Source organism: Globicephala melas, chromosome 2 (genome assembly GCF_963455315.2).
Source record: "Globicephala melas chromosome 2, mGloMel1.2, whole genome shotgun sequence".
NCBI classification, from domain to species: Eukaryota; Metazoa; Chordata; class Mammalia; order Artiodactyla; family Delphinidae; genus Globicephala; species Globicephala melas.
This window is the reverse complement of record NC_083315.2, coordinates 103,298,229-103,325,835: the sequence shown is the minus strand read 5'-3', so window position 1 is coordinate 103,325,835 and position 27,607 is coordinate 103,298,229. Positions and strand designations below refer to the sequence as shown.

Here is a 27,607-nt window from a genome sequence, read left to right as displayed (position 1 = left end):
TGGCTTGGAAGCGGCCAGTCGAAGTCTAAGATGACAATTTTAGGCGACAACAGTCTGTCCTCTGGAGGGACTTCCTTCAGTGGTCCTTAGCTTCTCGGGAGCTAGTATGGACAAGACAGATGTTGGGTTCATCTGGGCGTGGGGCTCACCCAGGGAGGCAGGATGGACGGGACAGACAGGGAAGGGGAGGGATTTCGTGGTGAACCTGGAACTTAGGGCGGATAAGGAGAGGTGAAGAGACAGGAAGGGCCAGTGGTTCTTCAATGAGCTTGTAGAACAGCAGCAGTGAGCCGGCTTGAGCAAACAAACCATAAGGAAAGGAGATCATATCAGAGAGTGGGATGTTTGATTCAGTTATTTCATAGTTACTGCAGTTTCTGGTGATGATAAGGCCTGGGTCTGACCCTGGGGGTGGCCTGCTAAGGTGGATGAGAAGCATGTAAGAGATGAGAGGGTGAAGGAACTGAGAAGTGGCCACGCTGGATGGAGTATCCATAAGGATGATGACATCACTTGGACGACTGCCTTGCTCAGCCCCATCCTCTTTCCACACCCCCCGTCCCATATCCCACATCCTCTCATTCACTCCACCCCCCATTAACATCCTCTTCCCTAATCCCTAGTTTCCTACCTCCACATCCTCTTTCTCATCTCCATCCTCATCCTCTCAAACCCCAGCGTCTCTTAACACCTTCATCCTCTCCTTACCCCATTCTCACTCTTCATCCTCATCTTTCTCATCCTGTTCCTCTCAGCACTTTATTTCTCCTCCACACTGGGCACTTGAAAAGCACTATTGCATGGTGGGTTAAAGCCTGTGCCCAGGAGCCTATCGACGTGGGCTCAAATCCCACGTATACTGCCTGCCCACGTTGCCTCGCTTGTAAAAATGGGGTAATAATAACACCTACCACATAAGGTTGTCAAAAGAATTACCTGAGTCTAAAATGCTTGGAACAATGTCTGGGCTCGATACCATCATTGTTATCCTCCCCCTCTCCTTGCCTCATTGCACCCTTCTCCATCTTCTCACCTCCATTATCCCTCTGTACCTACTTCATATTTCTTCTGAGAGGCAGAGATGAATCAGACTCAGCCCCTGCCCATGGTCTGGTAGGGAAACAAGCACAAAAATAAATGTCAGGGACTTCCCTGGTGGCGCAGTGGTTAAGAATCCACCTCCCAATGCAGGGGACACGGGTTCGAGTCCTGGTCCAGGAAGATCCCACATGCCGCAGAGCAACTAAGCCCATGCGCCACAACTACTGAGCCTGCGCTCTAGAGCCTGTGAGCCACAACTACTGAGCCCACGTGCAGCAACTACTGCAGTCTGCGTGCCTAGAGCCTGTGCTCTGCAACAAGAGAAGCCACAGCAATGAGAAGCCCACGCACCGCAAGGAAGAGTAGCCCCCACTCGCCTCAACTAGAGAAAGCCCACTCGCAGCAACGAAGACCCAACACAACCAAAAATCAAATAAGTCAATTTATTTTAAAAAAATGTCAGGAGAATGTAATAAGTGCTACTTCAAAGATGTGAAAGAAATGCTCTCGGAGATCAGAGGATATGCAAACTCTGCCTGGGGGGAGTAAAGAAAAGTCTCAACAGGCAGATAAACCTCTCAGCTGTATCTCGAAAGATGAGGAAGGATTTGCCTGGCAAAGGCAGGAAAGAGGTATTCCAGCCAAAGGAACACGAGGTGTTTCTAGTGCTGCTTCTGCTAGAAGGTCTGAAGTTCTGCAAGCTGGTGTGAAGTTAGGATGAACCCCTACCCCGGCAGGGGCACGACCTATCCCAGTAAGGCCACAAGGGGGCAGCGAAGCATTAAGAGAGGTGGAGGATGGGGCCCAGAAAACCTCAAGAGAGCCTCACAGACCTCCAATCCCTTGGGCAAGCCCTGACCAGGAGGGTTTTCCCCAGACTGGGCCGGCCCAGCCAGGAAAAAAAAAGACTCTGACACTTGGAGAAAAAGACTGGGTTTGTCTTAGAAAAAGAATAAAAGCCCTCTTAGTATGTCCTCTAACACATGTTGGTAAGAGCAGAATAATTCGCACTGAGTTGAAAGTGTCTGTGGAATACCTCCTCTTGACTTAGTATTTACCATGGTCTAGACTGTTCTTGGCACTTTACAAATCTTCACTTTCTCATAACAGCCCTATCAGGTGAAGTACAGTCACCCCCCTTTTGCAAGTGGGAACCCTGAGGCATTGGGCCCAAGTTACACTGATACAAAGTAGCAGAGTTGGTTTGGCTCCAGAGTTTGGAGGCCTCCCTTGCAAGGGGTAGCTCCAGCCACAGCCCTAGTGTGTAAAAGCATAAAACCCAGCCCTCCCAACGCCCCCGCCCCCTGGAAGTCAGCAGTCCTCTAAACTCTAGTCCTTGTCCATCACTAACGAGCTCTGTTCCCTTATGTCACTTCACCCCTGACCGGCATCTTCAAAAGCTAAATCATGGGGTTAAGCTCTGTTCCTTCACCCACAAACTGGTGAGTAGACCCTCTGGGCTGTGTTGAGTGCCGTGGATACCAAGATGGGTGGGAAACAGGCTTGAGGGACTGTGGGATGTGGAGGGGGAGCCTCGGAGCTACAGTTACAGCAGAGGATGACAAGCTAGGAGGCAGGGGAGAGGCCCCTCCCGCCTCTGGCCGGTGTGGAATTTGGGCAGGAGGTGTTAAGAAAGGCTTCCCAGAGTAATTACAGGGAAGGTAGGAATTAGCCAGACAGGCGGGGAAGGAGGGTATCCAGGCAGGGGAAAGAGGATGCGAAAGCACAGCATGAGCAGAGAAAGCAAAGGGTGTGCTAAGAGCTCGGTCAGAACATCTTTGAACATCTATTAATGCCAATTTTCAGAGTTTACTTCTCCTCCTGACGTGCCAATAAGCAGCTTCTGCAAAGCCTCACAGAACGTGCTAACACAAGGGCCTCTCACAGGAGGTGGTAGCCAACCCACACGTGTTTAAATGGTGAGCGCCTAAGTGCCCTACACAGGTGGAAGAGATGCCTAAAAGCCTTGCAGTTTGGAGTTCACCCAGTTCTGACATGGGGGCTAGTGGAGTGCAAAAGCCTTGTTTGTCCACCTCCAATGAGATAGGCAGGCATCTGTGAAGCAAAGAATGCCCCCCCCACACACACACCATTATGTTAACCCCAGTTTTTTGGGGTTCCTGAGAAGGTTCCAAGGTTGTCCACTCAGAATGGCAGAAGAATCAGGCTGAGACGGAAGAGGGATAGGAGAGTTCCTTCATGGATGAGGCAGGCTTCTCTTTGGAAAGGTCAGTTGAGTCCTCAGGAATGAATACTGCCCCCCTCCAGCTCTCTACTTCTGGCACCCCAGGGAGGAGAGGTGGGGGGCTGCAGCTTTGGCCCTTGTAGTAGTTCACATCGGACCTCTTGGCAGGAGCTATAGATTTACTCAACAACACTCAAATATTGACAAAATAATGCAAGCATGGTGGAGGAGCTTTGGAAAGAGATGGTCAAGAGAGGAAAGCCAGAAATAAGTAAGGCGGGGAAAAAGGGAGTAGAAGGCTGGATCCAGGGCAGCCTATGGAAAGATGTTTGCAAGACGTTGCTGCTGCAGCTGCTCCCCCTGGGGAGGTGTCTACATGACAAGACACACGTTTGAGCTTTCTCAGGTCCTGTTTCTCCCGACTTCCCCCAAATTTCCGTTCTTCCTCCCTCACCCTCCCTGGCTCCAGGATCCTCAACCTCTCCGAATCCAAACCTGCCATATGGGAGATCCTATATCAGAGGGAGCTTGGGGTCCTGAGGGAGGCAGGGTGAGAGGGGGATCCCAAGCCCTGGCGGCAGGGCGAGAGGCTGCTCAGCGGCTCCAGGGTGTCCTAGCAGGTGAGTGGGAGAGCAGAGGGCTCCGGAGGACTGAGGGGCAGAGAGGGCTAGTGCAGCAAGGCCACACAGAAAAGAAACTGACGTCTAGGATGTTGAGGTGAAACTGATCTATCATCTTGTTAAGCCCCTCCAAGGCAAGGACCCCTGCTTCTGCGTCGAGACCCTGCACAGTACTGCCATGCTGTCTGAGGAGACCCAGACACCCCAAACTACCACAGGTGAGTTCATGTCATTGAGAGTGTATACAACACCTCTTCAGGGATACCCAGAAATGTCTCCAGCTCACCTACAGGTATTCATTCTTGCCAGGTGCAGCCTCCTGAAACCAGGATACCAAGGACAGAGTTGCTTGGGGGCCAAGGTGAGAATGACTCAGCAGATTTGGGGATCTGAAGATCTCTAGCTTGCCTAGATCTCTACAAGACCACCAGCATCAGAATTACTTAAGGTGCTTCTTAACAGTGCAGATCCCTGAGCCCCCTCTCCCCCTGACAATTTATTAAATCAGAGACTGGAGGAGAGCAGGGGAGAAGACTCCCTATTCTAACCGTCCACTAAGCCAGATGTGACATTTCACTCGCTGTCACATCCCTGATGCCCATCTCCGTGGTTATGCCTTGTGGCCAGAGCAGGAACCCTCACAGCTAATCCAGCCAGGTGGGTCTGGGGTCCAAAACACTGATTTTCTCCTGTATGTGTGGGTTGCCCACACTTCCAAGTGCCACCAAGAGGTGAGGTTCAAATCAAATTCCTTTGCCCGGCTCTGCTTCTCAATCTTAAATGTCATGGGAAAGGGTAGGGAGCATACAAGCAGTTTTTATTAAATTGGACTTCCCTGGTGGCGCAGTGGTTAAGAAACCACCTGCCAACGCAGGGGACACAGGTTTGATCCCTGGTCCGGGAAGATCCCACGTGCCGCAGAGCAACTCAGCCCGTGTGCCACAACTACTGAACCTGCTCTCTAGAGCCCACGAGCCACAACTACTGAGCCCATGAGCCACAACTACTGAAGCCCGCGTGCCTAGAGCCCGTGCTCTGCAGCAAGAGAAGCCACCGCAATGAGAAGCCCGCGCGCTGGGACGAAGAGTAGCCCCCGCTCACTGCAACTAGAGAAAGCTTGCACAGCAACGAAGACCCAACGCAGCCAAAAATAAAGTTAAATAAATAGAAGATTTAAAAATAAATAAAATCCCACAAGTCGCGTGGCACAGCCCCCCCCAAAAAATTGTGCTTATTTGGGGTAACTTGGGGCATGCTGATGAAGTTGGGTTGGGGGCTGAAAAACCTCCAAGCCATCCCTTGGTACCACCCCTGCCAAGTTTCCTGGGCCTCCATTTTCAGGAAGACTTCTGCGTTACCCCAGTCCCCTCCTTTCCGCCCTCACCTTGTCCTGGCCCATCCACAGCCCTCTATCGTAACCTATGCTGCCTGCTGCCAGCTGGACTCAGAAGACAGGCCCCTTGCTGGTACGATTGTCTTCTGTGCCCATCTCACCAGCCCCAGCCTCAGCCACAGTGACATGGTCATGGTGACTGCTGCATGATGAATAGGAAGAAGCAAACAGGTTGGGGAGGGAGCGAGCACAGCTCACTCAGCTTCCCATGAAGTGGAAGGACCTCCTCAGGGTGCAGTAGAAGGTACCTCCAGCTCTAAGAAGAGCTGATTGTGCAGAGGGGCGAGAGAGTGCAGTCCGTCCTACTGCGGTCCCCTTCACTCTGCAGTCATTTGTCCTCAGGCCACACTCCATGAACTGCTCCATGCCCTGGGTTTCTCTGGACAGCTCTTCGAGAAATGGAGGGATTGCCCTTCAGGACCCAGAGGTAAATGAGAGGAATGAGGACAATGTCTCCTCACAACATCAACCAGAGAGAACCACTGTTCTCTCACCAACTCCTTCCTTTCAACTCTTCCTGACCCTTCTGAGGTCTCCCTCTCCTCAGATGCCTTCTTCCCTTTCTATACTCAGCGAGAACTGTTCTACAAGTCAACAAGTGACAAGGCCAGATGAGTGGGGACAGCTGCTTCTCAGCACAGCCTGGCCCAACACTTGGGACTGCTAGGGGTTTCACTGGGCACTCCCTTGGAAGAAGAGGTGAGGATGAGAACACTTTGGGGTGATGGAAGGAAGAGGGAACGGTCAGGTGGCACCAGCTATCTCCTCTCAAGGGGCCCTTTGTCTTCACACTGGGAGGCCTGACTACTCCAGAACTGTATAATGACTGCTACCTACGATGGCGCCCAGCACACTCGGCTTGACCCAATCACTCTCGCTGCCTTCAAAGACTCAGGCTGGTACCAGGTCAACCACAGCACAGCAGAGGAGCTGTTTTGGGGCTGGGGTCAGAAATAAGGGAGAATTGCAGAGGGCACTCATGACCCGAGTCAGCTTCGGGGGAGTGAGAGAGGTTGGAAGGGATTATCTGCTGCTAAAGTGTAATTGAAGCTGTGAGCATGGCTGGCCCTGACGGGTCTGGGGGCTTCATTTCTTCTGAGGGCTCTTCTATCTCTCAAGCAGGGTCTGGCCTGGAATTTGGCCTGGTGACCACCTGTGGAAATGGCACCTCAGACTTCTTCTGTACTGGCAAGTGCGTGTGCTGAGGGGCTGCACAGCTGTCAGTGATTCTAGTGTCACTCTACCGTCCCCTACACACAGCAGACTGGGCTGCCACTACCTGCACCTGGACAAGGGAAGCTGCTCCTCAGACCTCATGCTGGAAGGCTGATGCAGGTATCAGCTCTTGGCCAATGGGGTGGGTAGACTAGAGAATGGGGAACGAAACCGAGTGGGGCTGGAGAGGAGTCTCCTTCTAAGGCATCTGGACAAACAGTATTCTACCTTCTGCCCTGCCCTTCAGAGTGAATGCTGGAGGAAGGAAAATGGATTCCCACCTGGGGCGGAGAATCCCCATGGGGAGATCTACCATCCCCATAGTTGTTGCTTCCTTGCCAACCTCACTTCACAGATGCTTCCTGGGGACAAGATCAGGCATCCCTCTCAGATCCCACACCTCAAGGAAGCAAACCCCCTGGCCACTGCTACTTACATCAGTGCACAGAGAGGGGAGTGTACAAGGTGCAGGTGGAAGGATCACCCTGGGTCCCATGCCTTCCAGGAAAGGCTATTCAGGTGGGTATCAGAAGTGGAATAGCTGTAGCACACTGGCAAAAAGTTTGGAAGTGCTCTTATGGTAGTACCATCCAATGTGTTTTGATGTTCATTAAATTTTTTATTATTATTGGAGTATGGTTGATTTACAATATTATATTAGTTTCAGATGTACAACATAGTGATTCAATATTTTTATAGATTATACTCCATTTAAAGTTATTATAAAATATGGGCTCTATACCTTGTGCTGTACGATATATCCCTGTAGCTTCTTTATTGATGTTTATTTATTTTTTACTAAGTACCCTACTGAGTCCATGAATCTGATTTAGAATGTACATTTTCCTTAGAAGGAGGGCTTGAGCAGGTGACTGAGGCTATAACTATACCCTGCTACATATTTCTTTGTAGACACCTGGGAACAATGACCATCTCTTCTGTCCCTGGGGTTGGCTCTGTTACACAAATGAAGGTACCGATGCTATCAATATTACTTACCCAGCTATAAGTCTTTCAACCTGACCTATTATTTAGCTGGGCCCCCCCAGGCCACTCCCTGGGGAAGGAAGAGGGCGAAGAGCTAACTGAAGCAGTCCTACAAGGCTCTGGTGAGCACTGGTGGGTAAATCAATGGTTCAGGCTAAGGGTTTATACAGTGGGCCAAGGAGAATGTTCAAGTCCTTTACTTGATAACCCTCCTCTAAAGACCTTCCGTTCATCCCAGTCCCAAGCCTGCACCTGTTTCATGAGATATACTCTTCCAGGGACTATACTTCCATTAAGAGATCCAAACGTCCATTTGGCGCTATTTCCACAGTCTCTTGATTACCACCAGTCTGGTCTTCACTGTGCATATGTGGAAATCCCCTGGCTGCCAAGGGCCTTCAGCTGGTATGCTGCACAGGGCCCTGACCCTGACTCTCTGGAAGAAACCTCTAGAAGTATATTATGGAGGAGCCACCTTTACCATAGAATACAGCAAGTAAGATAACATTCCAAGGAGTTTTCTTTCAAATTCCTGGAATGCAGATATTTGAAACTATATTAAACACTCATTCATACATACACTGTCCTATACAGTTAATATTTCAGAAAACAAGGATCCCTAACATGGTGCCTATCACCATGGGACACCTCTCTCCCCAGCAGTAATAGAGTTCACCTATCTCTAGGACATAGGGGTCCTAGTCCCCTTCTTTTCTTTTTAATGAATTTTTTTTTCTTTTTTGGCCACACCATGCAGCCTGCGAGATCTTAGTTCCCTGACCGTGGATCTAACCTGGGCCCCCTGTAGTGGAAGCGCAGAATCCTAACCATTGGATGGCCAGGGAATTCCCCCTTTCTTTTCTTAAGCACTACCCAGGCAACTTGCCTGAACACTATAGTCTTAACTCTTCCCCTAAGCCATTTCCTCCTTCCAACAATTTAAGTTGCTGGCAGTCTTGGATCTTGGTCTTCTTCCTTTCAGGTTCTATATCCCCTTATTGATTTCCCGTTCAGCTTACTGTTTGGATGAAGAATGAGTTCTAGGTGTTAAAATAAAGGTAGGGCACTTCACCTCCTAGGCCTAGGCATTATTCCAGGCCAAATATTACCCCTACATCCCGAGGTTTCTAGTTACCTCAGACCATAATCCTTCCATGACCCACCTCGGTCTGTCCATGGGACTCTGCCTAATGTCGCTTATCCTGGTGGTTGCACTGGGAACCATGGCCTATCAGAAACGAGCTACTCTTCAGGTGGGACCTTCTGCCCCTTACCATTCACTAGAGCCCCAAGGCGCAACAGGGGGCCCAGTTGGAGGAATGAGTGAGGTGTGATGTTACCCAGAGCATGACACAGGTTAGGGCAGAGATGATTTCTTAGGAGAAACTGGATGGAAAGTCGATCTATTGTCTATACTTAAGTTCTACTTTTCTCAGAATGCCTCCTTCTGTGTATATCAACATTACACTAGCCTTGCAATGAAAAAAAGGTAAAGACTTACGGTTCTGAAAATCTGTTCTTTATTTTGATACAAAAAATAAACCCTTCAACCTGTAAAGAATGTCACTTGTTTTCATATTGTTGTAAAGCAAACTTATAGAATAGGAACATCTGCTACCAGCTCCAAGGATGTCATATATACTTTAGAAAAAAATCATTGCTACTTGGATTCATACCAACATCAGTGTGGAGGAAGGAGTAGCTAATTATCTCCACCTCCTGATTTTTCCATAAGTTTACTAAATCATCACTAGGAAAGCTAGTAGTTGGGATATCACATAATTATGCCAGAATTTGGTAACAGTGGTGAAAGCAGCCATCTGAATCCAGCTAAATTATAAGAACATGACCTTTTATTGTCCTTCTCTCTTGTTTCTGGAGTAGAAGGGCTCTATTTTATACCCCTATGGGCCGGCAGTAGGCTTGAGTTATAATGTGTAGATTCCTTTCGGTTATAGTTGTAAAAGCAGCCTTTAAATTCTTGAGGGTTTGACATCTCTTGGAAGCAAGTAAGCTAGGAGACAGATTGCTGATCTGGATTTGCTTAGATGGAAAACATTTACACTAGGAATCCAGTTGATCGGCTGTTGAAATCACCAGGCTTGTATTGGTCAGCAAGTTCAGTCAGCTGATCGGGACACCATCCCCAGGCCTTTAAGTGATACATTTGAAGTTCTCATGGTAAAGTTGTGGCCTCGGCTCCATTAGCTCTGGTTATCTTCTTTGATTTTAATGCCTATCAGTCTTTACCAGCGGTAGCAGCCACTGCTTGGTAAAACTTTGCCACGAAGTCTGGCTCACTGATCTCCAGCTGCCTGACAAATTCATTGCGCTCCTGCTCAGCCCAACCTCGAAACCACTGATCCCAAAGACGTAGCTGGCACTCAAAGATACAAGGTGGTCGGTTTGCTCCAGACACGCTAAGCTGCTCCAGACTTTCCAGCAGTGGCTGCAATTTTCCCGGTACTGCCTTAGCTACCAGGTCCTGTAGGAAACGTTCACGCTGAGGACCTGACCAGCTGGCAAACCAGTGAAGAATACACTTCATCTCCTGGGAAGTGATGTAAGACATTGGGGGAGGGGAAGAGTTAGAAATATTGTCTGGTACCGAGGGTAAGGGAGAAGGGAAGGGTAGCGGCATCGAAGAGGAAGATGATCCCAGTGGCATCCTGAAACATAAGAGCACTGTTATATACTCTCTGGATAGAGCAACCAAAATACAGCTTCCCAACAACACAGAATCTTATCACACTCCATCAATGTCTACAAAGAAAATTACTTTTCACCAATTTGGTTTACAGAAAAACAACAGGGTCCTTTATTTAGGTTATTATCCAACTTAGACAAGGTACTCAAGAATAACCTAATTTCATTATTTGCCAACCTTCCTCTCTCGTTTTCAAACCCATTACCCTTCCCAACCACTGCCTCCCTCCATCATTCTTATAAACAATCCAAAAATAACCAAAGTATTCCTTGTTCATTCTTTACCACCTAATTCTATGTTCCAGATTCAGTAAAGAAAAAAAACCAACGATTAATATTGGTCCAACACATCTTCCCTAAAATGAAAAAAAGGTACACATTTTTTAATTTACCAAGCAGCTGGTCAGGGCCTAGATGCTAATCATTCCAGAGCTATCAACAGAAGGAAAAAAAAGAAAGGGAAAACATCATATATGACGAAAGAGCCTTCTCCGCAATGTGCATGTAGCCTCTGAAATATGCCAAGAACTTCATAACTCCATTATTTTCTTATATTTCCTGTAAAGCACCAGGAAAAATTAAAGAGCAGAGTTAGTGAAGGCGCCTTGTCCAAAATAAGATAACAAAGTAAGAAAAACAGAAGAAGCCAAGTGTTTATTCAGTACTGAAAAAACAGTCTGATTGGTTTGTTGGCTTAGGGATCTAACAACTGTTATACTGTTGTAGCTGTGTGACAATTCATGTCTGAACAATTTTCCTTCATGTTTAATATAATACCTATTGATGACTTGCCATTGATTCGCATCACTAATGCAACTGGAAGGTCAGCCAACTTGAATAGTTTTCAAATCCCACAGTTTGAATCTCTAACAAGGAAAACAAACTACTTGTTTACGACCTATTTTACTGTTTGTGTTTCTTCTGCTCTAAGTTGGAGTGTTTGTAGTGACAAAGGAACCCCGAAGCAATTAACATCAGTTCTGTACCAAAACGGTCCAGCCGAAGTTGCCTTTTCACAGTGGCCCTACAAGAAGCAATTCCTCCTAAAGGAATTTTATTCTCTTACTCGAAGAAAGGGCTAACTTTTCCCGAGTCTCGCGACATGGCTTCCACGGCAAGCTCAAGTTCAATTATCACGAATTAGTTCACAGGCTGGGTCGAAAGACACGGTGCTGCCGCTTGCCACTTTGGAGGCCACGGAGCCTGGCATTCCGTGGTCCCAAAGAGCAACGTAGCCTTAGATGGGAGTGGCGGGGATTCGGAGGATGGGAGGCGGCAGCTGTTTCCGTAGGGGAGCGGGAGGCTTGCCCTACTAAGGGCAGCCCGTAAACACCGAGTCTGACCCGGCCCAGGGAGGTACTTCTACCCCGCTTACCTCCCCTTTCCTCTCACAGGGCACCCGGAGACCGTCACAAGAGTGTTTAGACTTCAACTATCGCCGCCGCTTCCAGGTTTCCTAAAAACCCTAAGGAGGGCCAGCCGGGAAGCCCACGCACTTCCGGTCCCGGACCAGCCCCAAACACCCAAGCGCCACAGCGTCTCAGCCTTAGGTCCGGAGATAGCCGAATAATTCCGATTATGGTTATGCCAGAGTCGAGAGCTTCCGAACAGATTCGATTCAAAGCCTCGGTAAGACGAAGAGAACCGAGCTCTGAAAGCAGGATGAGGGAGGGGGAGCGACTAGGAGGATGGAAAGAACCAATTGGTGCCGATGTGGAGACGGAAACACCCGAGAATTTCCGGAGGAACCCGGGGAGTTCTGAGTGGTAATCGAGGGGTTGACTATGGAAGTGGGCGGGGCCAACTCGGTACGTTCGAAGGGCGTTGGCGGAAATTACCGAAGATGCCCGAAGCCGTCGGGACGGACCCGAGTACCTCACGCAAGATGGCGGAGCTGGAGGAGGTGACTCTGGACGGGAAGCCTCTTCAGGCGCTGCGGGTGACCGACCTGAAGGCCGCACTGGAGCAGCGAGGCCTAGCCAAGAGCGGGCAGAAGAGTGCCCTGGTCAAGCGGCTCAAAGGGGTGAGTAGACGGCGTTGCCGGGGTGTCGGAGGGGAGCTGACCCGGTAGAGCCGAGTCTCTGCCGCGGCGCAGGCGCAGTGTCCGAGCTCGGCGCGAGCTCGCTCAGGCCGCCAGCGCCAGCCTCCGGATCCGCGCGCACGGTGGTTGGGGAGGCTCGCGCTGGAGTGGAAATAGCGCTGGTTCCCGCCTTAACGGTAGCGGCGCGATCCCAAAATGGGAGGGTGCGCGCTACTCTCCCGGAGTGTCTTAAGCTCCTTCCTCCTCCCCCACCCCCTCCTTGTTTGTGTCTGTGGTTTCGGCGCATGCGCTGCAGAAGGAGTTAAATCCCACTACAACCACCGGCGTTGCTGGCCTGAGGGGGGCGAGATGGGCTAGGTCGGAGTTAGGTGTTTAGTTGGGCAGAGGGGATGAGGGGTTGGTATCGGTATCGCAAAGAATAGAATTGGGGTAGGGCAAAAATGTCTGCTTGATTAGATTAGGAGGTGAGATGAAGAGAAACCTTGATCTGAAGGGACTTGGTTAGGGAGGGCTGTATAATTTATAGGGCGTCCAGAAGCAATTCGGGTGGATAAGAGTTTGGTGATTATTGATGAGAGAGGTGAGGCGGGCTGGTATGTGTTGGGGTTTTGAATCGGTTTGAGTAGATTAGGGTGGGATTGTCAAGAGGTAGATGGATGGATTGGTGTGTATAGGTTTGGTGTAAGCGGAGGGAAGGTGTGGATTTCTTGGTTTTAACTAGGGTAAGTTAGGATACGTGAAGAGTAACAGATTCGGGCTGGGTTGGCTCAAGGGTTAAGTTGGCAAACCGTTGCTTACATTGAAGCTGACAGTTCCGTGTGTGGAGGGATTGGATCAGGACACAGTTTATAGAGTCTGTGGTCATTTTGTTCTGTAGCCTCCTCTGAAATTTTTATAAATTTGGTAAATCTAGGTGCCACTCTTTTGGAAACGATACAAGTTCACTCAAGTAGATCTAGTCCTGGGTAACTGACCAAGGAATTCAGTCAGGCCAAAACCATGTTGGTTTCATGTATTTGAACCTGGTTTGAATATTTGAAGTGAAGGGCCAGATTTAGAAGGGACACTACTCAGAAGTGCAGAAGATAATAGGGATTGTAGTACTGGTTCTGTCACTGTCACTGATTTTATTGCATAGCCACATTTTCCCAATATGCCTGCATTTTACATCTGTACATTTGGGAGCAGTAACCATGGCTACCTTTAAGGGTCTTCTGAAGACGAATGAGGACGGAATTAGTAAAGGGCTTTTAGGTCCCTGGAAGAGGAGTACAGTTTAAGTGTGTACGGTTAGTCATTGCCTTTGATGAAGAGATTGGGGGAGGGTTTTTTTCCTCCTGGTTTCTGACTTTTGCCCTTCTCTGTACCAGGCTCTAATGCTAGAAAATTTACAGAAACACTCAACACCCCATGCTGCATTCCAGCCAAATTCCCAGGTAAGAAAGAAGGTTCAGTAGAAGGGGGGGCTCTTTGGATGCACGGAGACATGGAAGGACATGATGTTGTATATTTGATGCTTGATTTCTCACCAGTATTTTCCTCAGTTCCCTGGGTTGAAAATGTTTTCATACTAGGACAGTTGAATTCTAATAAAGAATTCACGAATCAGAAGAGCTGTTAGTTAATTTCTGATTCTTGAAACGGTGTGTTCAGAAAGATGTGGCTCTAGTTGATTAAGTGGAGTACAAGGATCTGAAGGCATTTGTTTGACATCAATTTGGAAAAAGTAGTTGATGTCTTTGAATGTAGATATGAGTAGACAATCAACAGGGCAGTATAGGAAAATACTTGCTGATCAAGAAGAATTCTTGTGTTGACATAGATTTTCCAAGAATTCAGTCCTTTGGAAATCATCCACCATTGCTAGTTTTAATATTAACCGTGCAGTTACTCCTAAACGTCATTAATTGCTGTTACTTTGGGCAAGAAACTTAACCTTTGGAGGCCTTGGCTTCCTCAGTTTCCCTGTGTGTAAGATGAGAAAGAGTTGGACTGGATCCATAGTTTTATAACTACTCTGTTGGGATCTTGTGGAGCTGCTTTTGGAGACTTCCTAGAGAAAATTTCTTCCCAAATGAGCAGGGGTTCACATTCCTCTCATAAACTAGATTAGATCTACTTCTGTCTGCTTTGAATATTGAGTTTCTGCATAAGATTTCTTTGGAAGAAATCATTCCCAGTTTCAAAAAAAAAGTCTTAGGCTGTGTGGTCTCCTAAGATTCTTTTCAGCTTTTAACATCCCCTCATATTGTGTCATGCACTTAAAGGAAAAATCCAGGTCTTTGTTAGTGCAGTGGTGTGCAGCTCCAATACTAGATGAAGTCCCAAGATACAGTGGAAAAACAAGAGAGCTTTCCTACTCCCTTGTTATTAGCTCATGAAGCTGAAAGTATAATCTAACTAGCTTACAGAGGTTAAGTATTTTAACAAGCATAAGAAACTGCGTAAGTTAATCACTTTACCATTCTATTCCTTTTGCCGATTACATTTGCAACTTTGAAGTTTTGCTTTTATTAACATAGGTTTTTTGCAACAAATACATACGTTCTCTAATACTTGCAACCCACGCTTCATCAATGTCCACTGACTACCAAGAGACTCATCTCTATTTTAGGGGGGAAAAAAAACATTTACCACGCTTAGGAAAGATGACTAATGACATAGAAAGTATTTATTCAGATTTTTTTCCTTTTTCTGGAGTTCTAATAGGACTTGTTAAGCAAGAAGCTTCTCGGGAAGAGGACTTGTGATGAGAAAGCTGAAGGGCAGAATAGTGACATGGGAGTCTGTGTTGCAGAAAAAAATGGGAAAAGGGATTAAGCTCCTGGATTTTAAAAATTGTTACCAAAGATTTCTTCTCACCCAAAGAAAATGGAGTTAGAACTCTGTCTAAATGCTGAATCCCTTTTCTTAGTCTCTTGCTTTCAGGCTTTTAAGTCTAGTAGTTGAATTTTGGAGATGTTTAACAAAATGTTTCCTGGATAGGTGGAGGTTGATCTTTTGTGTGAACAAAAGATGAATTAGTATGAACTAGTATTTTTTTTCCTTCAGTTTTTGATATTATTAAAAGGAAAATTTAGATTATCTTTATATAATTTAGATTATCTAAAAATTTAGACTAAAAGGCATAATTTTATAGGAATTTTTATTTTTTTGAATTATTTGTGTATCATTCTTTGGCTGGGAACTGAATATTTAAAATAAAAAATTATGTGTGCAAAAAAAAAAAAAAAATTATGTGTGCAGTTCCTCTTTGCCATCTTTTGTGAATCGTAGGGCTATATATTTTGGTCCTCAACTTAGGAGTAGCTTAGAAAAGGGCCCTCCAACATTTTCCGTATCTTTCCATGGAATTTTGTACCTTGCGTTTTCCTGGTTTGTTTTCCTAGACTATCTTTTTCCATGTCTTCTACACAGATTGGCGAGGAAATGAGCCAGAACAGTTTCATAAAGCAGTATCTGGAAAAGCAGCAGGAGCTGCTTAGGCAGCGTCTGGAACGTGAAGCTCGAGAAGCTGCAGAACTTGAAGGTAAGCCCAGACTGTCACTTCTTACAAGGAGTTCTTCCTGCTTATTCCTTTCACTGAGTAGATGGGCCTGTTTCACTAGGCAGTTTCAGGAATATAAGTCAGGCTGAGACTGCCAGTTATTTGCTTTGGTAGTTTATGGAGCCAAGTGAGTTACTATTTACCTTTTGTCAGGGAAGAAGACACTTAATTTGACTGTCTTGACTAGAAGAGCATTCCTGCCAACAGGAAGAGTTATAAGTAAATTAAGCTACCCTTTAGATGAACAAGAGCCTTATCTTAGGGAGTTTTTCTCTATGGACAGTGCTCTTTTTAGTATATACTCTGTATCCGTGACTTTGCCTGACCTCCTTCACTCCTCTACATATTCCCACATGCTGAGCCCTTCACTCCCTCCCTGCCCCGACCCAATCTGTACTTTGCAGAAGCTTCAGCTGAGTCGGAGGACGAGATGATCCATCCCGAGGGAGTGGCTTCCCTGCTGCCTCCTGACTTTCAGAGCAGCCTGGAGAGACCAGAGCTGGAGCTCAGCAGACATTCACCCAGTACGTATCTCCCTCCCCACTGCGCTGTTTTGTCAATCCTGCGTAGTTGGTGGGGGGAGGTAGTTACACCTCCTTTCACGCTAAGCGTCCATTAAAGTCCCAGGGCAATTCTGTGACAGTGTTATTTGACATCTGTTTTTCATGGAAATTATGTCCTTTTTGAAGTCTGCGTTCACCTCTATGTTGTGTTGACCTCTCAGTATTTTATGAGGCAGTCTGATTTTTCTTCTCATCTGTATACCTCTCTAACTTCCTCTGCCTCTGAATTTAGCAACAGTCAAAACTCTTTTTCATCTCTTCACCAATTGTATATATTGTGTGTTACACATCCAGTCATCCCCCCAAATGGGCATCTGCAGTTTATTAATTCATTCAACAAGTTTTTACAAGTAAAAACTTGCCTGTTGTATGCCAGGCTTGTGCTAGGCACCAGGAATATAGTAGAGAAAAAGACAAGTCTCTGTCATAATGAAACATACAGTCTAGTGAGAAGATGGACATTAAACAAATTATTACATAATTAACTGGAGTTACGCTGTGTACTATGAGAGGCAGTGCAGAGTATTATTTGAGCATATTACGGGGAGCTCAAACCCAGTGTGTGGAATTGGTTCAGGTAAGATTAATTTTTTCACATTTAAAAAATGTTAAGCACCCACTTTTGCATAGTATCTCAAGCAGAAGTCTGTAAATGCAGCCTTTGTCTTCTAGGAACTACCTGTCAAAACAGTGTGCCTTTAGGGGAACATGCGTATAAGACATGTGAATAGTAGGTAGATAAAGTAAACCAGTGTGTAAATTAACAAGTATTTTGAATGATTGTTAATGTTAGTGGTCATGGAGAAGGTGATCATTCCATATTTAATACTTCTAGAATGTATAGAAGTTGCTAGCTCTTCTGGTTAATATGGAACTCTTTCCGGAAAGCAGATTTTTAGGAGATATTTAATGATGGGAGAGAAATAATTTCTTTTAGAGATCTCTTTTCTCTTCAAAATAAAAACAGCAAACCACCAATTGATTCATTTTGCTCTTAGCACTCTTTTTTTCCCTAATTGTAAAGCCATGTGGAAGGGGAAAACTCTTTTATAAATTAGTTGTCAGCATTGCTTCTTAAATAAAAATAAGCCAAAAAATTACGTATAGAATTCCTGCTGTATACGTGTCTCTATGCTAGAGTGTGTGGGGAGTCAGCACATTGTAAAATCTATTAGGGAGAGAGAAGACAACTGCACATAAAACTAACAATGGAAGATGGTATGTTTTAGGTGACATACAAGTAGTACGGACACACGTACCACTGGAATTCCAAAGAGTAAAAAATTCTCTGAGGATTAGAGAGATTAGAGAGAGCCTCATGAAGGAGGTGTAGGATTTGAGTGAGCCTTAGAAATACGTAGGATTTGAGTTGGCACAGAGAAGACAAGAGGGTATTTTTAGGAAGGAACAAAGGCACAGAGGTAGGAAGGAAGGTGGTATTTAATTTTAAAGGTAATGGGGGAACCATTGAAAATTCTTGATAGCAATATGATTTGATAAGGAACTCTTGAAAAAGAGAGAGCCTCTTTCTGTTCTAAATGTAACTTGAAGTGAAAATGAGGAATGTCCTGAAATAAATACAAGGTTTCAAAAGCAAGTAAAGATTTAGAGTGAGGAAGGTGGCCAGTAGTCTCTTAAGTGCTTTGTGTCTTCAGCAGGACTATGCCTATGGCTGTAATTGTTGGAGGAGGGGAAAAAAAACAGGTGAAAGGAAAGAGGTGAAAAAAAAGTAAGAAATGAATGTAGTAAATTGTAGAATACAACAAACAATTGCTGTGTGTCCTCTTCGGTATACTCTATCCATAAACTTTCCTACCTCTGATCTTGGTTAGAATGTGAATTTCATAACAGATGTGGCATAAAATTTGGTCAAGGTCCTAAATGGAGTGGTAGTTTGGAGTTCTAGCAGTGCTTGGTTGGATCGGTAGTAATGCCTGGAGTTTACCCAGAAATTAGATTTTTTTCAGGTGTACAGCGTCAGTCTGCCGTAGGCTCGTAAACTATTAGGCTTCCAGCTTATTTGTTAGCTTTGGATGTTTGGGGTTCCTTATTTAGTAAGGTTTTGATTAAGGTTCCTAGTAACATATTTTGGTAATCAGTAGTGGTACCTGAGGATTTTTTTTTTTTAATAAATTTATTTATTTATTTTGGCTGCATTGGGTCCTCGCTGCACGCAGGCTTTCTCTAGTTGCAGCGAGCGGGGGCTACTCTCCGTTGCAGTGCGCAGGCTTTCTCTAGTTGCAGCGAGCGGGGGCTACTCTCCGTTGCAGTGCGCAGGCTTCTCGTTGCGGTGACTTCTCTTGTGGAGCACGGGCTCTAGGCGCGTGGGCTTCAATAGTTGTGTCTTGCGGGCTCTAGAGCACAGGCTCAGTAGTTGTGGCGCGTGGGCTTAGTTGCTCTGCGGCATGTGGGATCTTCCCAGACCAGGGCTCGAACCCGTGTCCCCTGCATTGGCAGGTGGATTCTTAACCACTGCGCCACCAGGGAAGCCCCTGAATATTATTTTTTTTAAGAATATGAATTCCTGGGCCCTGCCCCAAGAATCTCAAAGAATGTAAGTCCTGAGACCTTACATTTTTAAAAAGTCCCCTGGTAGTTCTGTTGATCAGCTCAGTTTATGAATGACTAAATGAAAGAATAGTTTTTCAGCATTATAGTTAATCAAGATCCTTGGCTTATTATATGCCAGCAACCTTGCATTAATGTGCTGTAGTCACAATCCCAAATAGGAAGGAAAAATTGGTTTATAAAATCCTGCCTGGCTCTCCTTCTTGACTTCATATCTTTCCATCACTTTCTTCAGATTTTTCTAAGATGTTGGGAGTCAGTATTCACCCTCCATAGTCAGAAGTTGCCTCCTAGATCATGACTGGGTATACAACAGTCCTTATTATCTTCAGTTAATTTTTCCAAAAAGAGCCCACTCTAGGAAAATTAGGAGGAAAAATACAAAAACATTTAAAAATGGATATTCAGAATACAGATTGATTAACAAAGGTATAGCCCCAGGGGATCTTAGCCAGCCTTTGGCTTACAGAGCATTTAGCCCTCATTCCTGTTCTCGTGTTAAATCTGGATGCTGAGATTATAAAGAAATGTTAGGTAAGTTACTTATACAGCTAACATGAGTCATATTTAGGGTTGGCATCATTGCCAGGTCTCCATTCTCTTAATTTCTGCTGCTTTTTCATACCCAAGGATACCCTCTGGCCACAGGCTTTGCTCTGATCTCTGTAGCTACCTAACCTGGATCCTGCAAATCCTGCCCAGGGATTTGTTTTCCAAGATGAAGAAACTACCTTCCTATATGACCCTTAAACATTCTTCAGTCTGTTTTTTTTGTTTGGTTTTTTGTGGGGTTTTTTGCCAAGCTGTGCGGCATCCGGGATCCTCTGATCAGGGATCGAACCTGTGCTCCCTACGTTGGGGGAGCACAGAGTCTTAACCACTGGACCACCAGGGAAGGCCCCATTCTTCACTTTAATACATTCTATACTGCCTTTGCTCTCCTGAAGGCTTCTGGCTTTGGAATCTTAGAAATCTTACATTCACCCTGGCTTGCTTTTTAACTCCTGAAATACATTTATTAACCTGTTACCAGTATTCGTACCACTCTTTGCTAAAGGTGCTCAGTTTCTGCACACATTATTAACATCTGGCTGAAGACACTCGTGTGGCCATGTTCACATAATAGAAGATGGCACCTTTCCCAGAACCTTGTCTGCATCACATCAGCTCCTTACAAGGAGCTGGAAGAAATTCCTCATCTCTTTCTTATATTTTGTATTGCTTACTAGGCTCTTGTTTTCATGTCTGAGGTTCCCCTCCAGTTGTCATTTTCTTTGCAAAACAGTGATGTCCAGAACTTTCTGACCAGCCCTTCCCATTTTTCCCACACCTCTTTGATGACTTATTAGGCAAGTGCTTCTAGAGGAGGGATCATCTAGAATCCTGTCATTGCAGTTTTACAGTATCAAAATAACATTATGATCTAATAGAATAGCATACAGTTTATAATTGATGGAGATAAAGGCTATTTGCTTGTGCATACCTAATTTTAAAATCACAGCTCCAGAACTCTTATTTGATCTGTTTAGCACATTTATCTCTGGTAAACTTTGTACGTGCCTTTTTTCCCCCCTTAAAATCACATTTATTTATTCAGAGCATATATGTGCTTTGTTATTCACTGCAAAGCATCTTTGGTATATGTGCTTGTAACACTTGCTTTTAAGTTGAAAATAAACAACAAAGAGAATGTTTCTTATATAGAACTTGCAGTGGTAAAAGCAAGTACTTGGGTTGGCTAGGCCTGTGAATTTTAACTGTTCGTAGTATTTGAGGCGTATCAGAAAATCTCTCCTGTAGGTTTTCCCTCCAGGGTATAGGATTTTATTGTTTTAAAAATGTTTGTTTTCTTATTACAAAAAGTAGTGTGTATTCATTAGAAAATTTTTGGAAAAACAGGAAAAAACAGGTTTTCGTTTGTTTTATTTGGCTGCGCTGTGCAGCTCGTGGGATCTTAGTTCCCCTACCAGGGATCGAACCCGGGCCCCGGCAGTGAAAGCACCGAGTCCTTACCAATAGACCACAAGGGAATTCCCTAATTTTTAAAAATTTTTATTGGCATATAGTTGATTTACAATGTTGCGTTAGTTTCAGGTATACTGTAAAGTGAATCGCTTATACATATATATCCACTCTTTTTTAGATTCTTTTCCCATATAGGCCCTTTAAACAGGTTTTTAAGTCATCAGAAGTCCCACAAACAAAAATAATAGTTTGCTATATAATTTTCCAGTCTTTGCCTATTTATAAGCTTAAGATATCTGCAATTTTCAAATCTTTACCTTCCCTCCAACCTGGGTAACTTTTTCTTCTTCTTTTTATTTTTATCTTTTAATTTATTTTATTTATTTTTGGCTGCGTTGGGTCTTTGTTGCTGCATGCGGGCTTTCTCTAGTTGTGGCGCACGAGCTTTCTCTAGTTGCGGCGAGCGGGGGCTACTCATCGTTGTGGTGCGCGTGCTCCTCATTGCGGTGGCTTCTCTTGTTGCGGAGCACGGGCTCCAGGCAAACGGGCTCAGTAGTTGTAGCTTGCAGGCTCTAGAGTGCAGGCTCAGTAGTTTTGGCGCACGGGCTTAGTTGCTCCGCGGCATGTGGGATCTTCCCCAACCAGGGCACGAACCCGTGTTCCCTGCATTGGCAGGTGGATTCTTTTTCTTTTTTTCTTTTTTTCTTTTTTTTTTTTTTGCAGTACGCAGGCCTCTCACTGTTGTGGCCTCTCCCGTTGCGGAGCACAGGCTCCAGACGCGCAGGCTCAGCGGCCATGGCTCACAGGCCCAGCTGCTCCGCGGCACGTGGGATCTTCCCGGACCGGGGCACAAACCCATGTCCCCTGCATCGACAGGCGGACTCTCAACCACTGCACCACCAGGGAAGCCCTGGCAGATGGATTCTTAACCACTGCACCACCAGGGAAGCCTCTTCTTTTTTTTTTTTTTTTTTTTTTTTTAATTCTTGAGCATCTGGATAGTGATTTTTTTTTAAGACATTATTTTTTTAGAGCAGTTTTAGGTTCACAGCAAAATTGTAAAGGTACAGAGATTTCTCATACACCCTCTGCCCCCACGTATGCATAGCCTCTCTTAATATCAACATCCCGCACCAGAGTGGTACATTTTTTACAATGGGTGAACATACACTGACACATCATAATCACCCAAAGTCTATAGTTTACCTTAGGGTTCATTCTTGATGTTGTACATTCTGTGGGTTTGGACAAATGTATAATGACATGTATCCATCATTAGAGTATCATACCAGGGTATTTTCACTGCCCTAAAACTCCTCTTTGCTCTGCCTGTTCATCCCTCCCTCCACCCTCTGTCTTTTTTTTTTTTGTTAAACTACAATAAGTCAGCTTCTTTCCCTTATTTTGATACATGCCAAGGAGCTTTTCCTGAAATTCATGGAAAAGGTTTTCTTTTGCTTTTCCTCATTTTGTAATTTAACCTATTCCAGGTCATTTAATTATGAAATTATTGATTATTATAGGCACCACATTATTTATTAATATCTTACAGATTACTCTTTAAATCTTTGCTGAAGAATCTGACCTGTCACTGAATATCCTAACCCTAGTTCCTGTACACACACCTGTAATGCAAGTCTTTATTCTCTAACCCAGATATGAAATGGTATATATTCAAAGATCCTGTTAATCAAGTGATCATGGAGTAAAGTTTTATGAAATATGTGCAGTCTTCTAGTTCATTCTGTAAGTTTCTTTTCTTCTTTTAGTTACAGAAGCAGAGACTAGTTTAGTTTAGATTGCTGGAATAAAATAAGAGAGAAGACCTTGGATGAGAGCTCGCACCATCTGCTTTATTTGCACTAGTTTAAATACTGTTCGGGTAGCACAGGTTTTTATGGATCATTTAAACCTTTTGTACTGTATCGTACGTATCTGAAATATAATTATATTTAGGCTGTTTTCTAAACTGGTTCACATCAATATTTGCATTGCTACTCTGTAATATTTTAACACTGGTAGGAAACGTAGAGGTCTTCCGGTCCATCCCCTCCATTTTCTCAGTCAAGACACTGAGACCCAAATTATTTAAGTGATTTACCCACAGTTACCTTCCTTCATGGAACGTAAGTGAAATTTTTTTCCAGTTTTACGTGGAGTTGTTATTTGGAATGACCAACCTGTGCCCCCTGCAGTGTAAGCATGGAGTCTTAACCACTGAACTGCCAGGGAAGTCCACAAGCTTTCTTTTAATAGTAGAGCTTATTTTTCTTTAAAATAATCTCACCTTGAGCTCCATATATAAAACATAATTGAGAGGGGCCATTTCTGAAGCCCTGAGCCCTGAAAATCATTTCTCTTAAGTACTTATATCATGAGATAATTGTTTTACAAACTGGTATATTAATCATGATGTTTTGGTCAAAACTAGTGGTGGCAATAGGCAGTCCAAAAAAATGGACACTGAACACAGTGAAGTCTTGGGCTTTGATTCAGTGACAAAACATTTTACAGAAATAAATGTACTTTGTGCTAGACAATTTGAAGCCCTTGGTAGTTATTTTACATTTATTTGAATTATTTATAATATGTGAATTGGCTTTGTGACATTAAAAACATTCCAGATGTGCATAGCAGGAATTATCAACATGACCCTGACCCTTAGGGCTTTATATAGTCTTTTCTTCCACATAGAAGTCAGAGAGATTAATATAGATATGTATTGAGCCGCTCATATGCTTTGATCGATTGAATTTTAGAAAGCAGTCTTGAATGAATGTTCATGTTATGAGTCTGACTTGGTTTTTTTTCATTTGATAGGAAAAAGCGCCTCTATTTCCGAAGAGAAAGGTGAATCTGATGATGAGAAACCAAGGAAAGGAGAAAGACGATCATCCAGAGTCAGACAGGTAACTCAGTTACCTCTGAAAGCATCCTTCACCTCTTTGGGTAATGCCTTGGATATCTCCTCCTCCTCCTCTTTTTCCTCAAACTATTTCAGAGTTGGTATCTCTCTAGCTTTCTGTATAGTCATCTCCTTTCTCTTCATAATCATTTTTCTTGTTTTTTGTTTTCTAATTTATATCTGCTCTGGCCTTTGGATTTCTTTTTTAGCCATGCTGTGAGCATGTGGGATCTTAGTTCCCTGACAAGGGATCGCACCCACATCCCCTGCATTTGGAAGCGTGGTGTCTTAACCCCTGGACTGCCAGGGAAGTCCCTGGCCTTCGAATTTCTAAAAGAATATATAAAAAAGTAACTGTGGGACTTCCCTGGTGGCGCAGTGGTTGAGAGTCCGCCTGCCGATGCAGGGGACACGGGTTCGTGCCCCGGTCCGGGAAGATCCCACATGCCGCGGAGCAGCTGGGCCCGTGAGCCATGGCCGCTGGGCCTGCACTTCCGGAGCCTGTGCTCCACAACAGGAGAGGCCACAACAGTGAGAGGCCCGTGTACCTCAAAAAAAACAAAACAAATAAAAAAATAACTGTGAAAGTTAGTAGGCTGGTCTGTATTCCTAAGGTAGCACATTATTAGAAAAGATATAATTCATTATTCAATTAAAACCTTAAAGCTGTATGATACAGTGTTAAGTAAACAGTATACAAAAGCATATGTATAGTGTAATTACAACTGTGGAAAAGAAACAATGGGAAAAAATTAAATATACCCCAAAGATGATCAAAATAATCGCATTTATTGATAATAGGTCAGTCCCGCCCCCACCCCCTTTCTAGATGTTCAGTTTATATATATATATATATTTTTTTTCTTTCTTTTGGTATGCGGGCCTCTCACCTCTGTGGCCTCTCCTGTTGCGGAGCACAGGCTCCGGATGCGCAGGCTCAGCGGCCATGGCTCATGGGCCCAGCTGCTCCGCGGCATGTGGGATCTTCCCGGACCGGGGCACGAACTCGTGTCCCCTGCATCAGCAGGCGGACTTTCAACCACTGCGCCATCAGGGAAGCCCTATATTTATTTTTAAAGCTTGACGCTAACAAATGAAGTACTAGCAGTTTCATTATTTTATTCTTTTTGGTCACTCTTATTTTGATTCCTGTAAGAGCCCATACTAGTCACGCATGTCTCTTGTCGCATTTGTTTTCTGTGTTGCTGAAAGCATATATCATTGAGTTTCTTCGTCATGTGTGTGTCTTGTGAGATACTTTTTCTCCTCTGTTGATAGTGAGCAAATATACTTTGGAACCATTGAATATTTTTTCTTTCAGGCAAGAGCAGCTAAACTCTCTGAGTGTAGCCAGGCTGCTGAGGAGGAAGAGGATCAAGAAACACCTTCCAGAAATCTGAGGCTCAGAGCAGATCGAAATTTGAAAACTGAAGAGGAAGAAGAAGAGGACGAGGAAGAGGAAGAAGAGGAGGAAGAGGAGGAAGACGATGATGAGGGACAAAAATCTAGGGATGCACCAGTCCTGAAGCAGTTTAAGGAAGAAGAGGGGGAAGAGAAGCCCAGTGTAAAAGTTGAGGAGGTAATGGATGAGAGATCCCAAACTATAAGATCCCAGGAACAGGAGGGGTTAGAGAGAGGAGGGAGAGTTACAAGGTCCCAGGAAGAGGCCAGAAGAAGTCATCTGGCCAGACATCAGCAGGAGAAAGAGATGAAAACAGCTTCTCCCCTTGAGGAAGAAGAAAGAGAAATAAAACCTTCAAAAAGCTTGGAGGAAAAATCCAAGTCCCCTTCCCCTCCTCGATTGACTGAAGATCTGGAGAAGGCCCCTGTTGTGCTACAACCAGAGCAAACTGCTAGTGAGGAGGAGACTCCCCCACCTTTACTTACCAAGGAAGCATCTTCTCCACCACCTAATACACAACTCCAGAGTGAAGAAATAGAACCCATGGAAGGCCCAGCCCCTCCTGTCCTTATTCAGTTGTCTCCTCCTAATACAGATGCTGAGGCCAGGGAGCTCTTACTGTCTCAGCATACTGTGCAGTTGGTGGGAGGTCTGTCTCCTTTGTCAAGCCCTGCAGACACCAAAGTAGAATCTCCAGTAGAGAAAGTGCCAGAGGAGAGTGTCCTGCCTCTAGTTCAGAAAAGCACACAAGCTGAATCCTCAACCCAGAAGGGTCTTGAAACTGAATCAGAAAAATCAGCTCAACCACTCCCTCTAAAAATCGAGGAATTCACACTGGCCAAAGGGATCACGGAGGAATCTTTGGAACAGAAGGAAGACAGGAGGGCTTCTCATACTCTTGTCCCAAGCCACAGATTGAAACGGTCAGCTGACTCATCCTCTAGCCGATCCTCCTCATCGTCATCCTCCAGTTCTAGATCAAGATCTCGCTCTCCTGACAGCTCAGGCTCTCAGTCTCATTCACCTCCAAGATCCAAGCAGAGAGATGTATCTCAGGCAGGTACTCATTCCAACCCTCGTGGTAGACCCAAGATGGGCTCCAGGTCAACATCAGAATCCAGGTCCCGTTCCCGTTCCCGTTCCCGTTCCCGTTCCCGTTCAGCGTCAAGCAACAGCAGAAAAGTAAGTGTGGGAGAATCCTGGGTGCGTTGATGTTCTGTCTGTACTGCAGTGTTTTTCAACCCGTGGAGGATCTATCATGATTTCCAGCAGAAAAGCTTCCTTTAAGTCCCCAGTACAGTGATTACTTTCTTCTCATTTCGGAGTCTCACTTTCAACTCATTGATTCCTAAGTTGGGTCCTTTTTCAGTTTGATTCCCTTTGATTGCAAAGAAAGCTGAATCCATACCCATTTCCTCTGCTAGACTATAAACTTCTTGAGGGTATGGACATGCCTTTTTATGTGTGTATCCCAGTACCCAGCACCTAGTTGGGAGTTGATAAACAATTTGTTGAGTAATCTAGGAAGTCAGGGAGGTCACTAAATGAAACAGGAATAAACCTAGGGAAAGATGTAAATAAAATCTTTGAATAAAAAGATCTAAAGTATTAAGTTGGAAAACTCAGTGATCTACTGAATATATGGCATATAAAATAATTTGCCTAATGTGTTTCATTTCTTTAGTCTCTGAGCCCTGGAGTCTCCAGGGACAGCAGCACCAGCTACACTGAAACCAAAGATCCCTCTTCTGGTCAGGAGGTTGCAACTCCACCATTGCCACAGCTTCAGGTCCTTGAGCCAAAGGAGAGGACTTCCACCTCAACCTCTATCCGAGTGAGGCGTATGAGCCAACCTGAGCCAGCTGAAAAGCATGTGACCCAGAGGTTACAGCCTGAGCGGGTAGGGTATTATGCCCCTTCCCTAAGAGGGAGACGGAGGATTAGGCATGATTTTCCCTTTTGTCTTAGCTATAAAACTGAAAGTGCAGTCTGGATAATGTTCAATAGAAATGGAGAAGGTTGGGGAAACCTGTTAGAGTCTACTTTTTTTTTTTTTTGCGGTACGCGGGCCTCTCACTGTTGTGGCCTCTCCCGTTGCGGAGCACAGGCTCCGGACGCGCAGGCTCAGTGGCCATGGCTCACGGGCCCAGCCGCTCCGCGGCATGCGGGATCTTCCTGGACCGGGGCACGAAGCCGCGTCCCCTGCATCGGCAGGCGGACTGTCAACCACTGCGCCACCAGGGAAGCCCCTAGAGTCTACTTTTATTTCCAAATCCCTGGTTCATGAAAGTTCTCCATGAGGCTGAGCAGCAGGGTTCTCATCTTCAGGGCTCTCAAGGTCAGTTCTTCCTCGGAACATCTCCCTTTTTTCTGCCCAAAAGGAAGCCTTTTCTCAGTTCTCTCAAAGAAGAATTTTAATAAAATGATTTTTGGCATAGAAATTCTGTAAGCAATATTCCATTCCACTTT

At 45.1% G+C, this 27,607-nt stretch overlaps 3 protein-coding genes across 4 annotated transcripts; 2 read left to right on the top strand and 1 right to left on the bottom strand.

Moving 5' to 3' along the window:
- The first annotated feature begins 3,445 nt into the window (after nucleotides 1-3,445).
- CIROP (ciliated left-right organizer metallopeptidase) lies at nucleotides 3,446-8,775 on the top strand. Its single transcript, XM_030854478.1, is given in 18 exon segments — nucleotides 3,446-3,614; nucleotides 3,617-3,691; nucleotides 3,694-3,846; nucleotides 3,971-4,064; nucleotides 4,156-4,207; nucleotides 4,410-4,577; nucleotides 5,252-5,374; nucleotides 5,582-5,666; nucleotides 5,809-5,877; nucleotides 5,880-6,185; nucleotides 6,362-6,431; nucleotides 6,500-6,596; nucleotides 6,702-6,867; nucleotides 6,870-6,973; nucleotides 7,367-7,470; nucleotides 7,472-7,563; nucleotides 7,739-7,937; nucleotides 8,565-8,775. Coding segments are annotated over 18 exon segments (2,337 nt in total).
- A 163-nt stretch (nucleotides 8,776-8,938) lies between these two features.
- C2H14orf119 (chromosome 2 C14orf119 homolog) lies at nucleotides 8,939-12,295 on the bottom strand. 2 transcript variants are annotated; one of them, XM_030854550.3, is made up of 2 exons: nucleotides 10,540-12,295; nucleotides 8,939-10,110 (listed from the first exon to the last, which is right to left on the bottom strand). In XM_030854550.3, exon 2 carries the CDS (start codon nucleotides 10,107-10,109, stop codon nucleotides 9,681-9,683), a length of 429 nt encoding a protein of 142 aa, XP_030710410.1. In that variant the 5' UTR covers nucleotide 10,110; nucleotides 10,540-12,295; the 3' UTR covers nucleotides 8,939-9,680. The 2 variants fall into 2 exon arrangements, with proteins under 2 accessions (XP_030710410.1, XP_030710409.1); XM_030854549.3 differs by having other exon boundaries at nucleotides 11,523-12,266.
- Nucleotides 11,984-26,136, top strand: LOC132596710 (apoptotic chromatin condensation inducer in the nucleus-like). The gene is made up of 6 exons (XM_070045036.1): nucleotides 11,984-12,170; nucleotides 13,559-13,624; nucleotides 15,606-15,717; nucleotides 16,140-16,263; nucleotides 25,087-25,315; nucleotides 26,116-26,136. Exons 1-6 carry the CDS (start codon nucleotides 11,991-11,993, stop codon nucleotides 26,134-26,136), a joined length of 732 nt encoding a protein of 243 aa, XP_069901137.1. The 5' UTR covers nucleotides 11,984-11,990.
- Nucleotides 26,137-27,607: the final 1,471 nt, after the last annotated feature.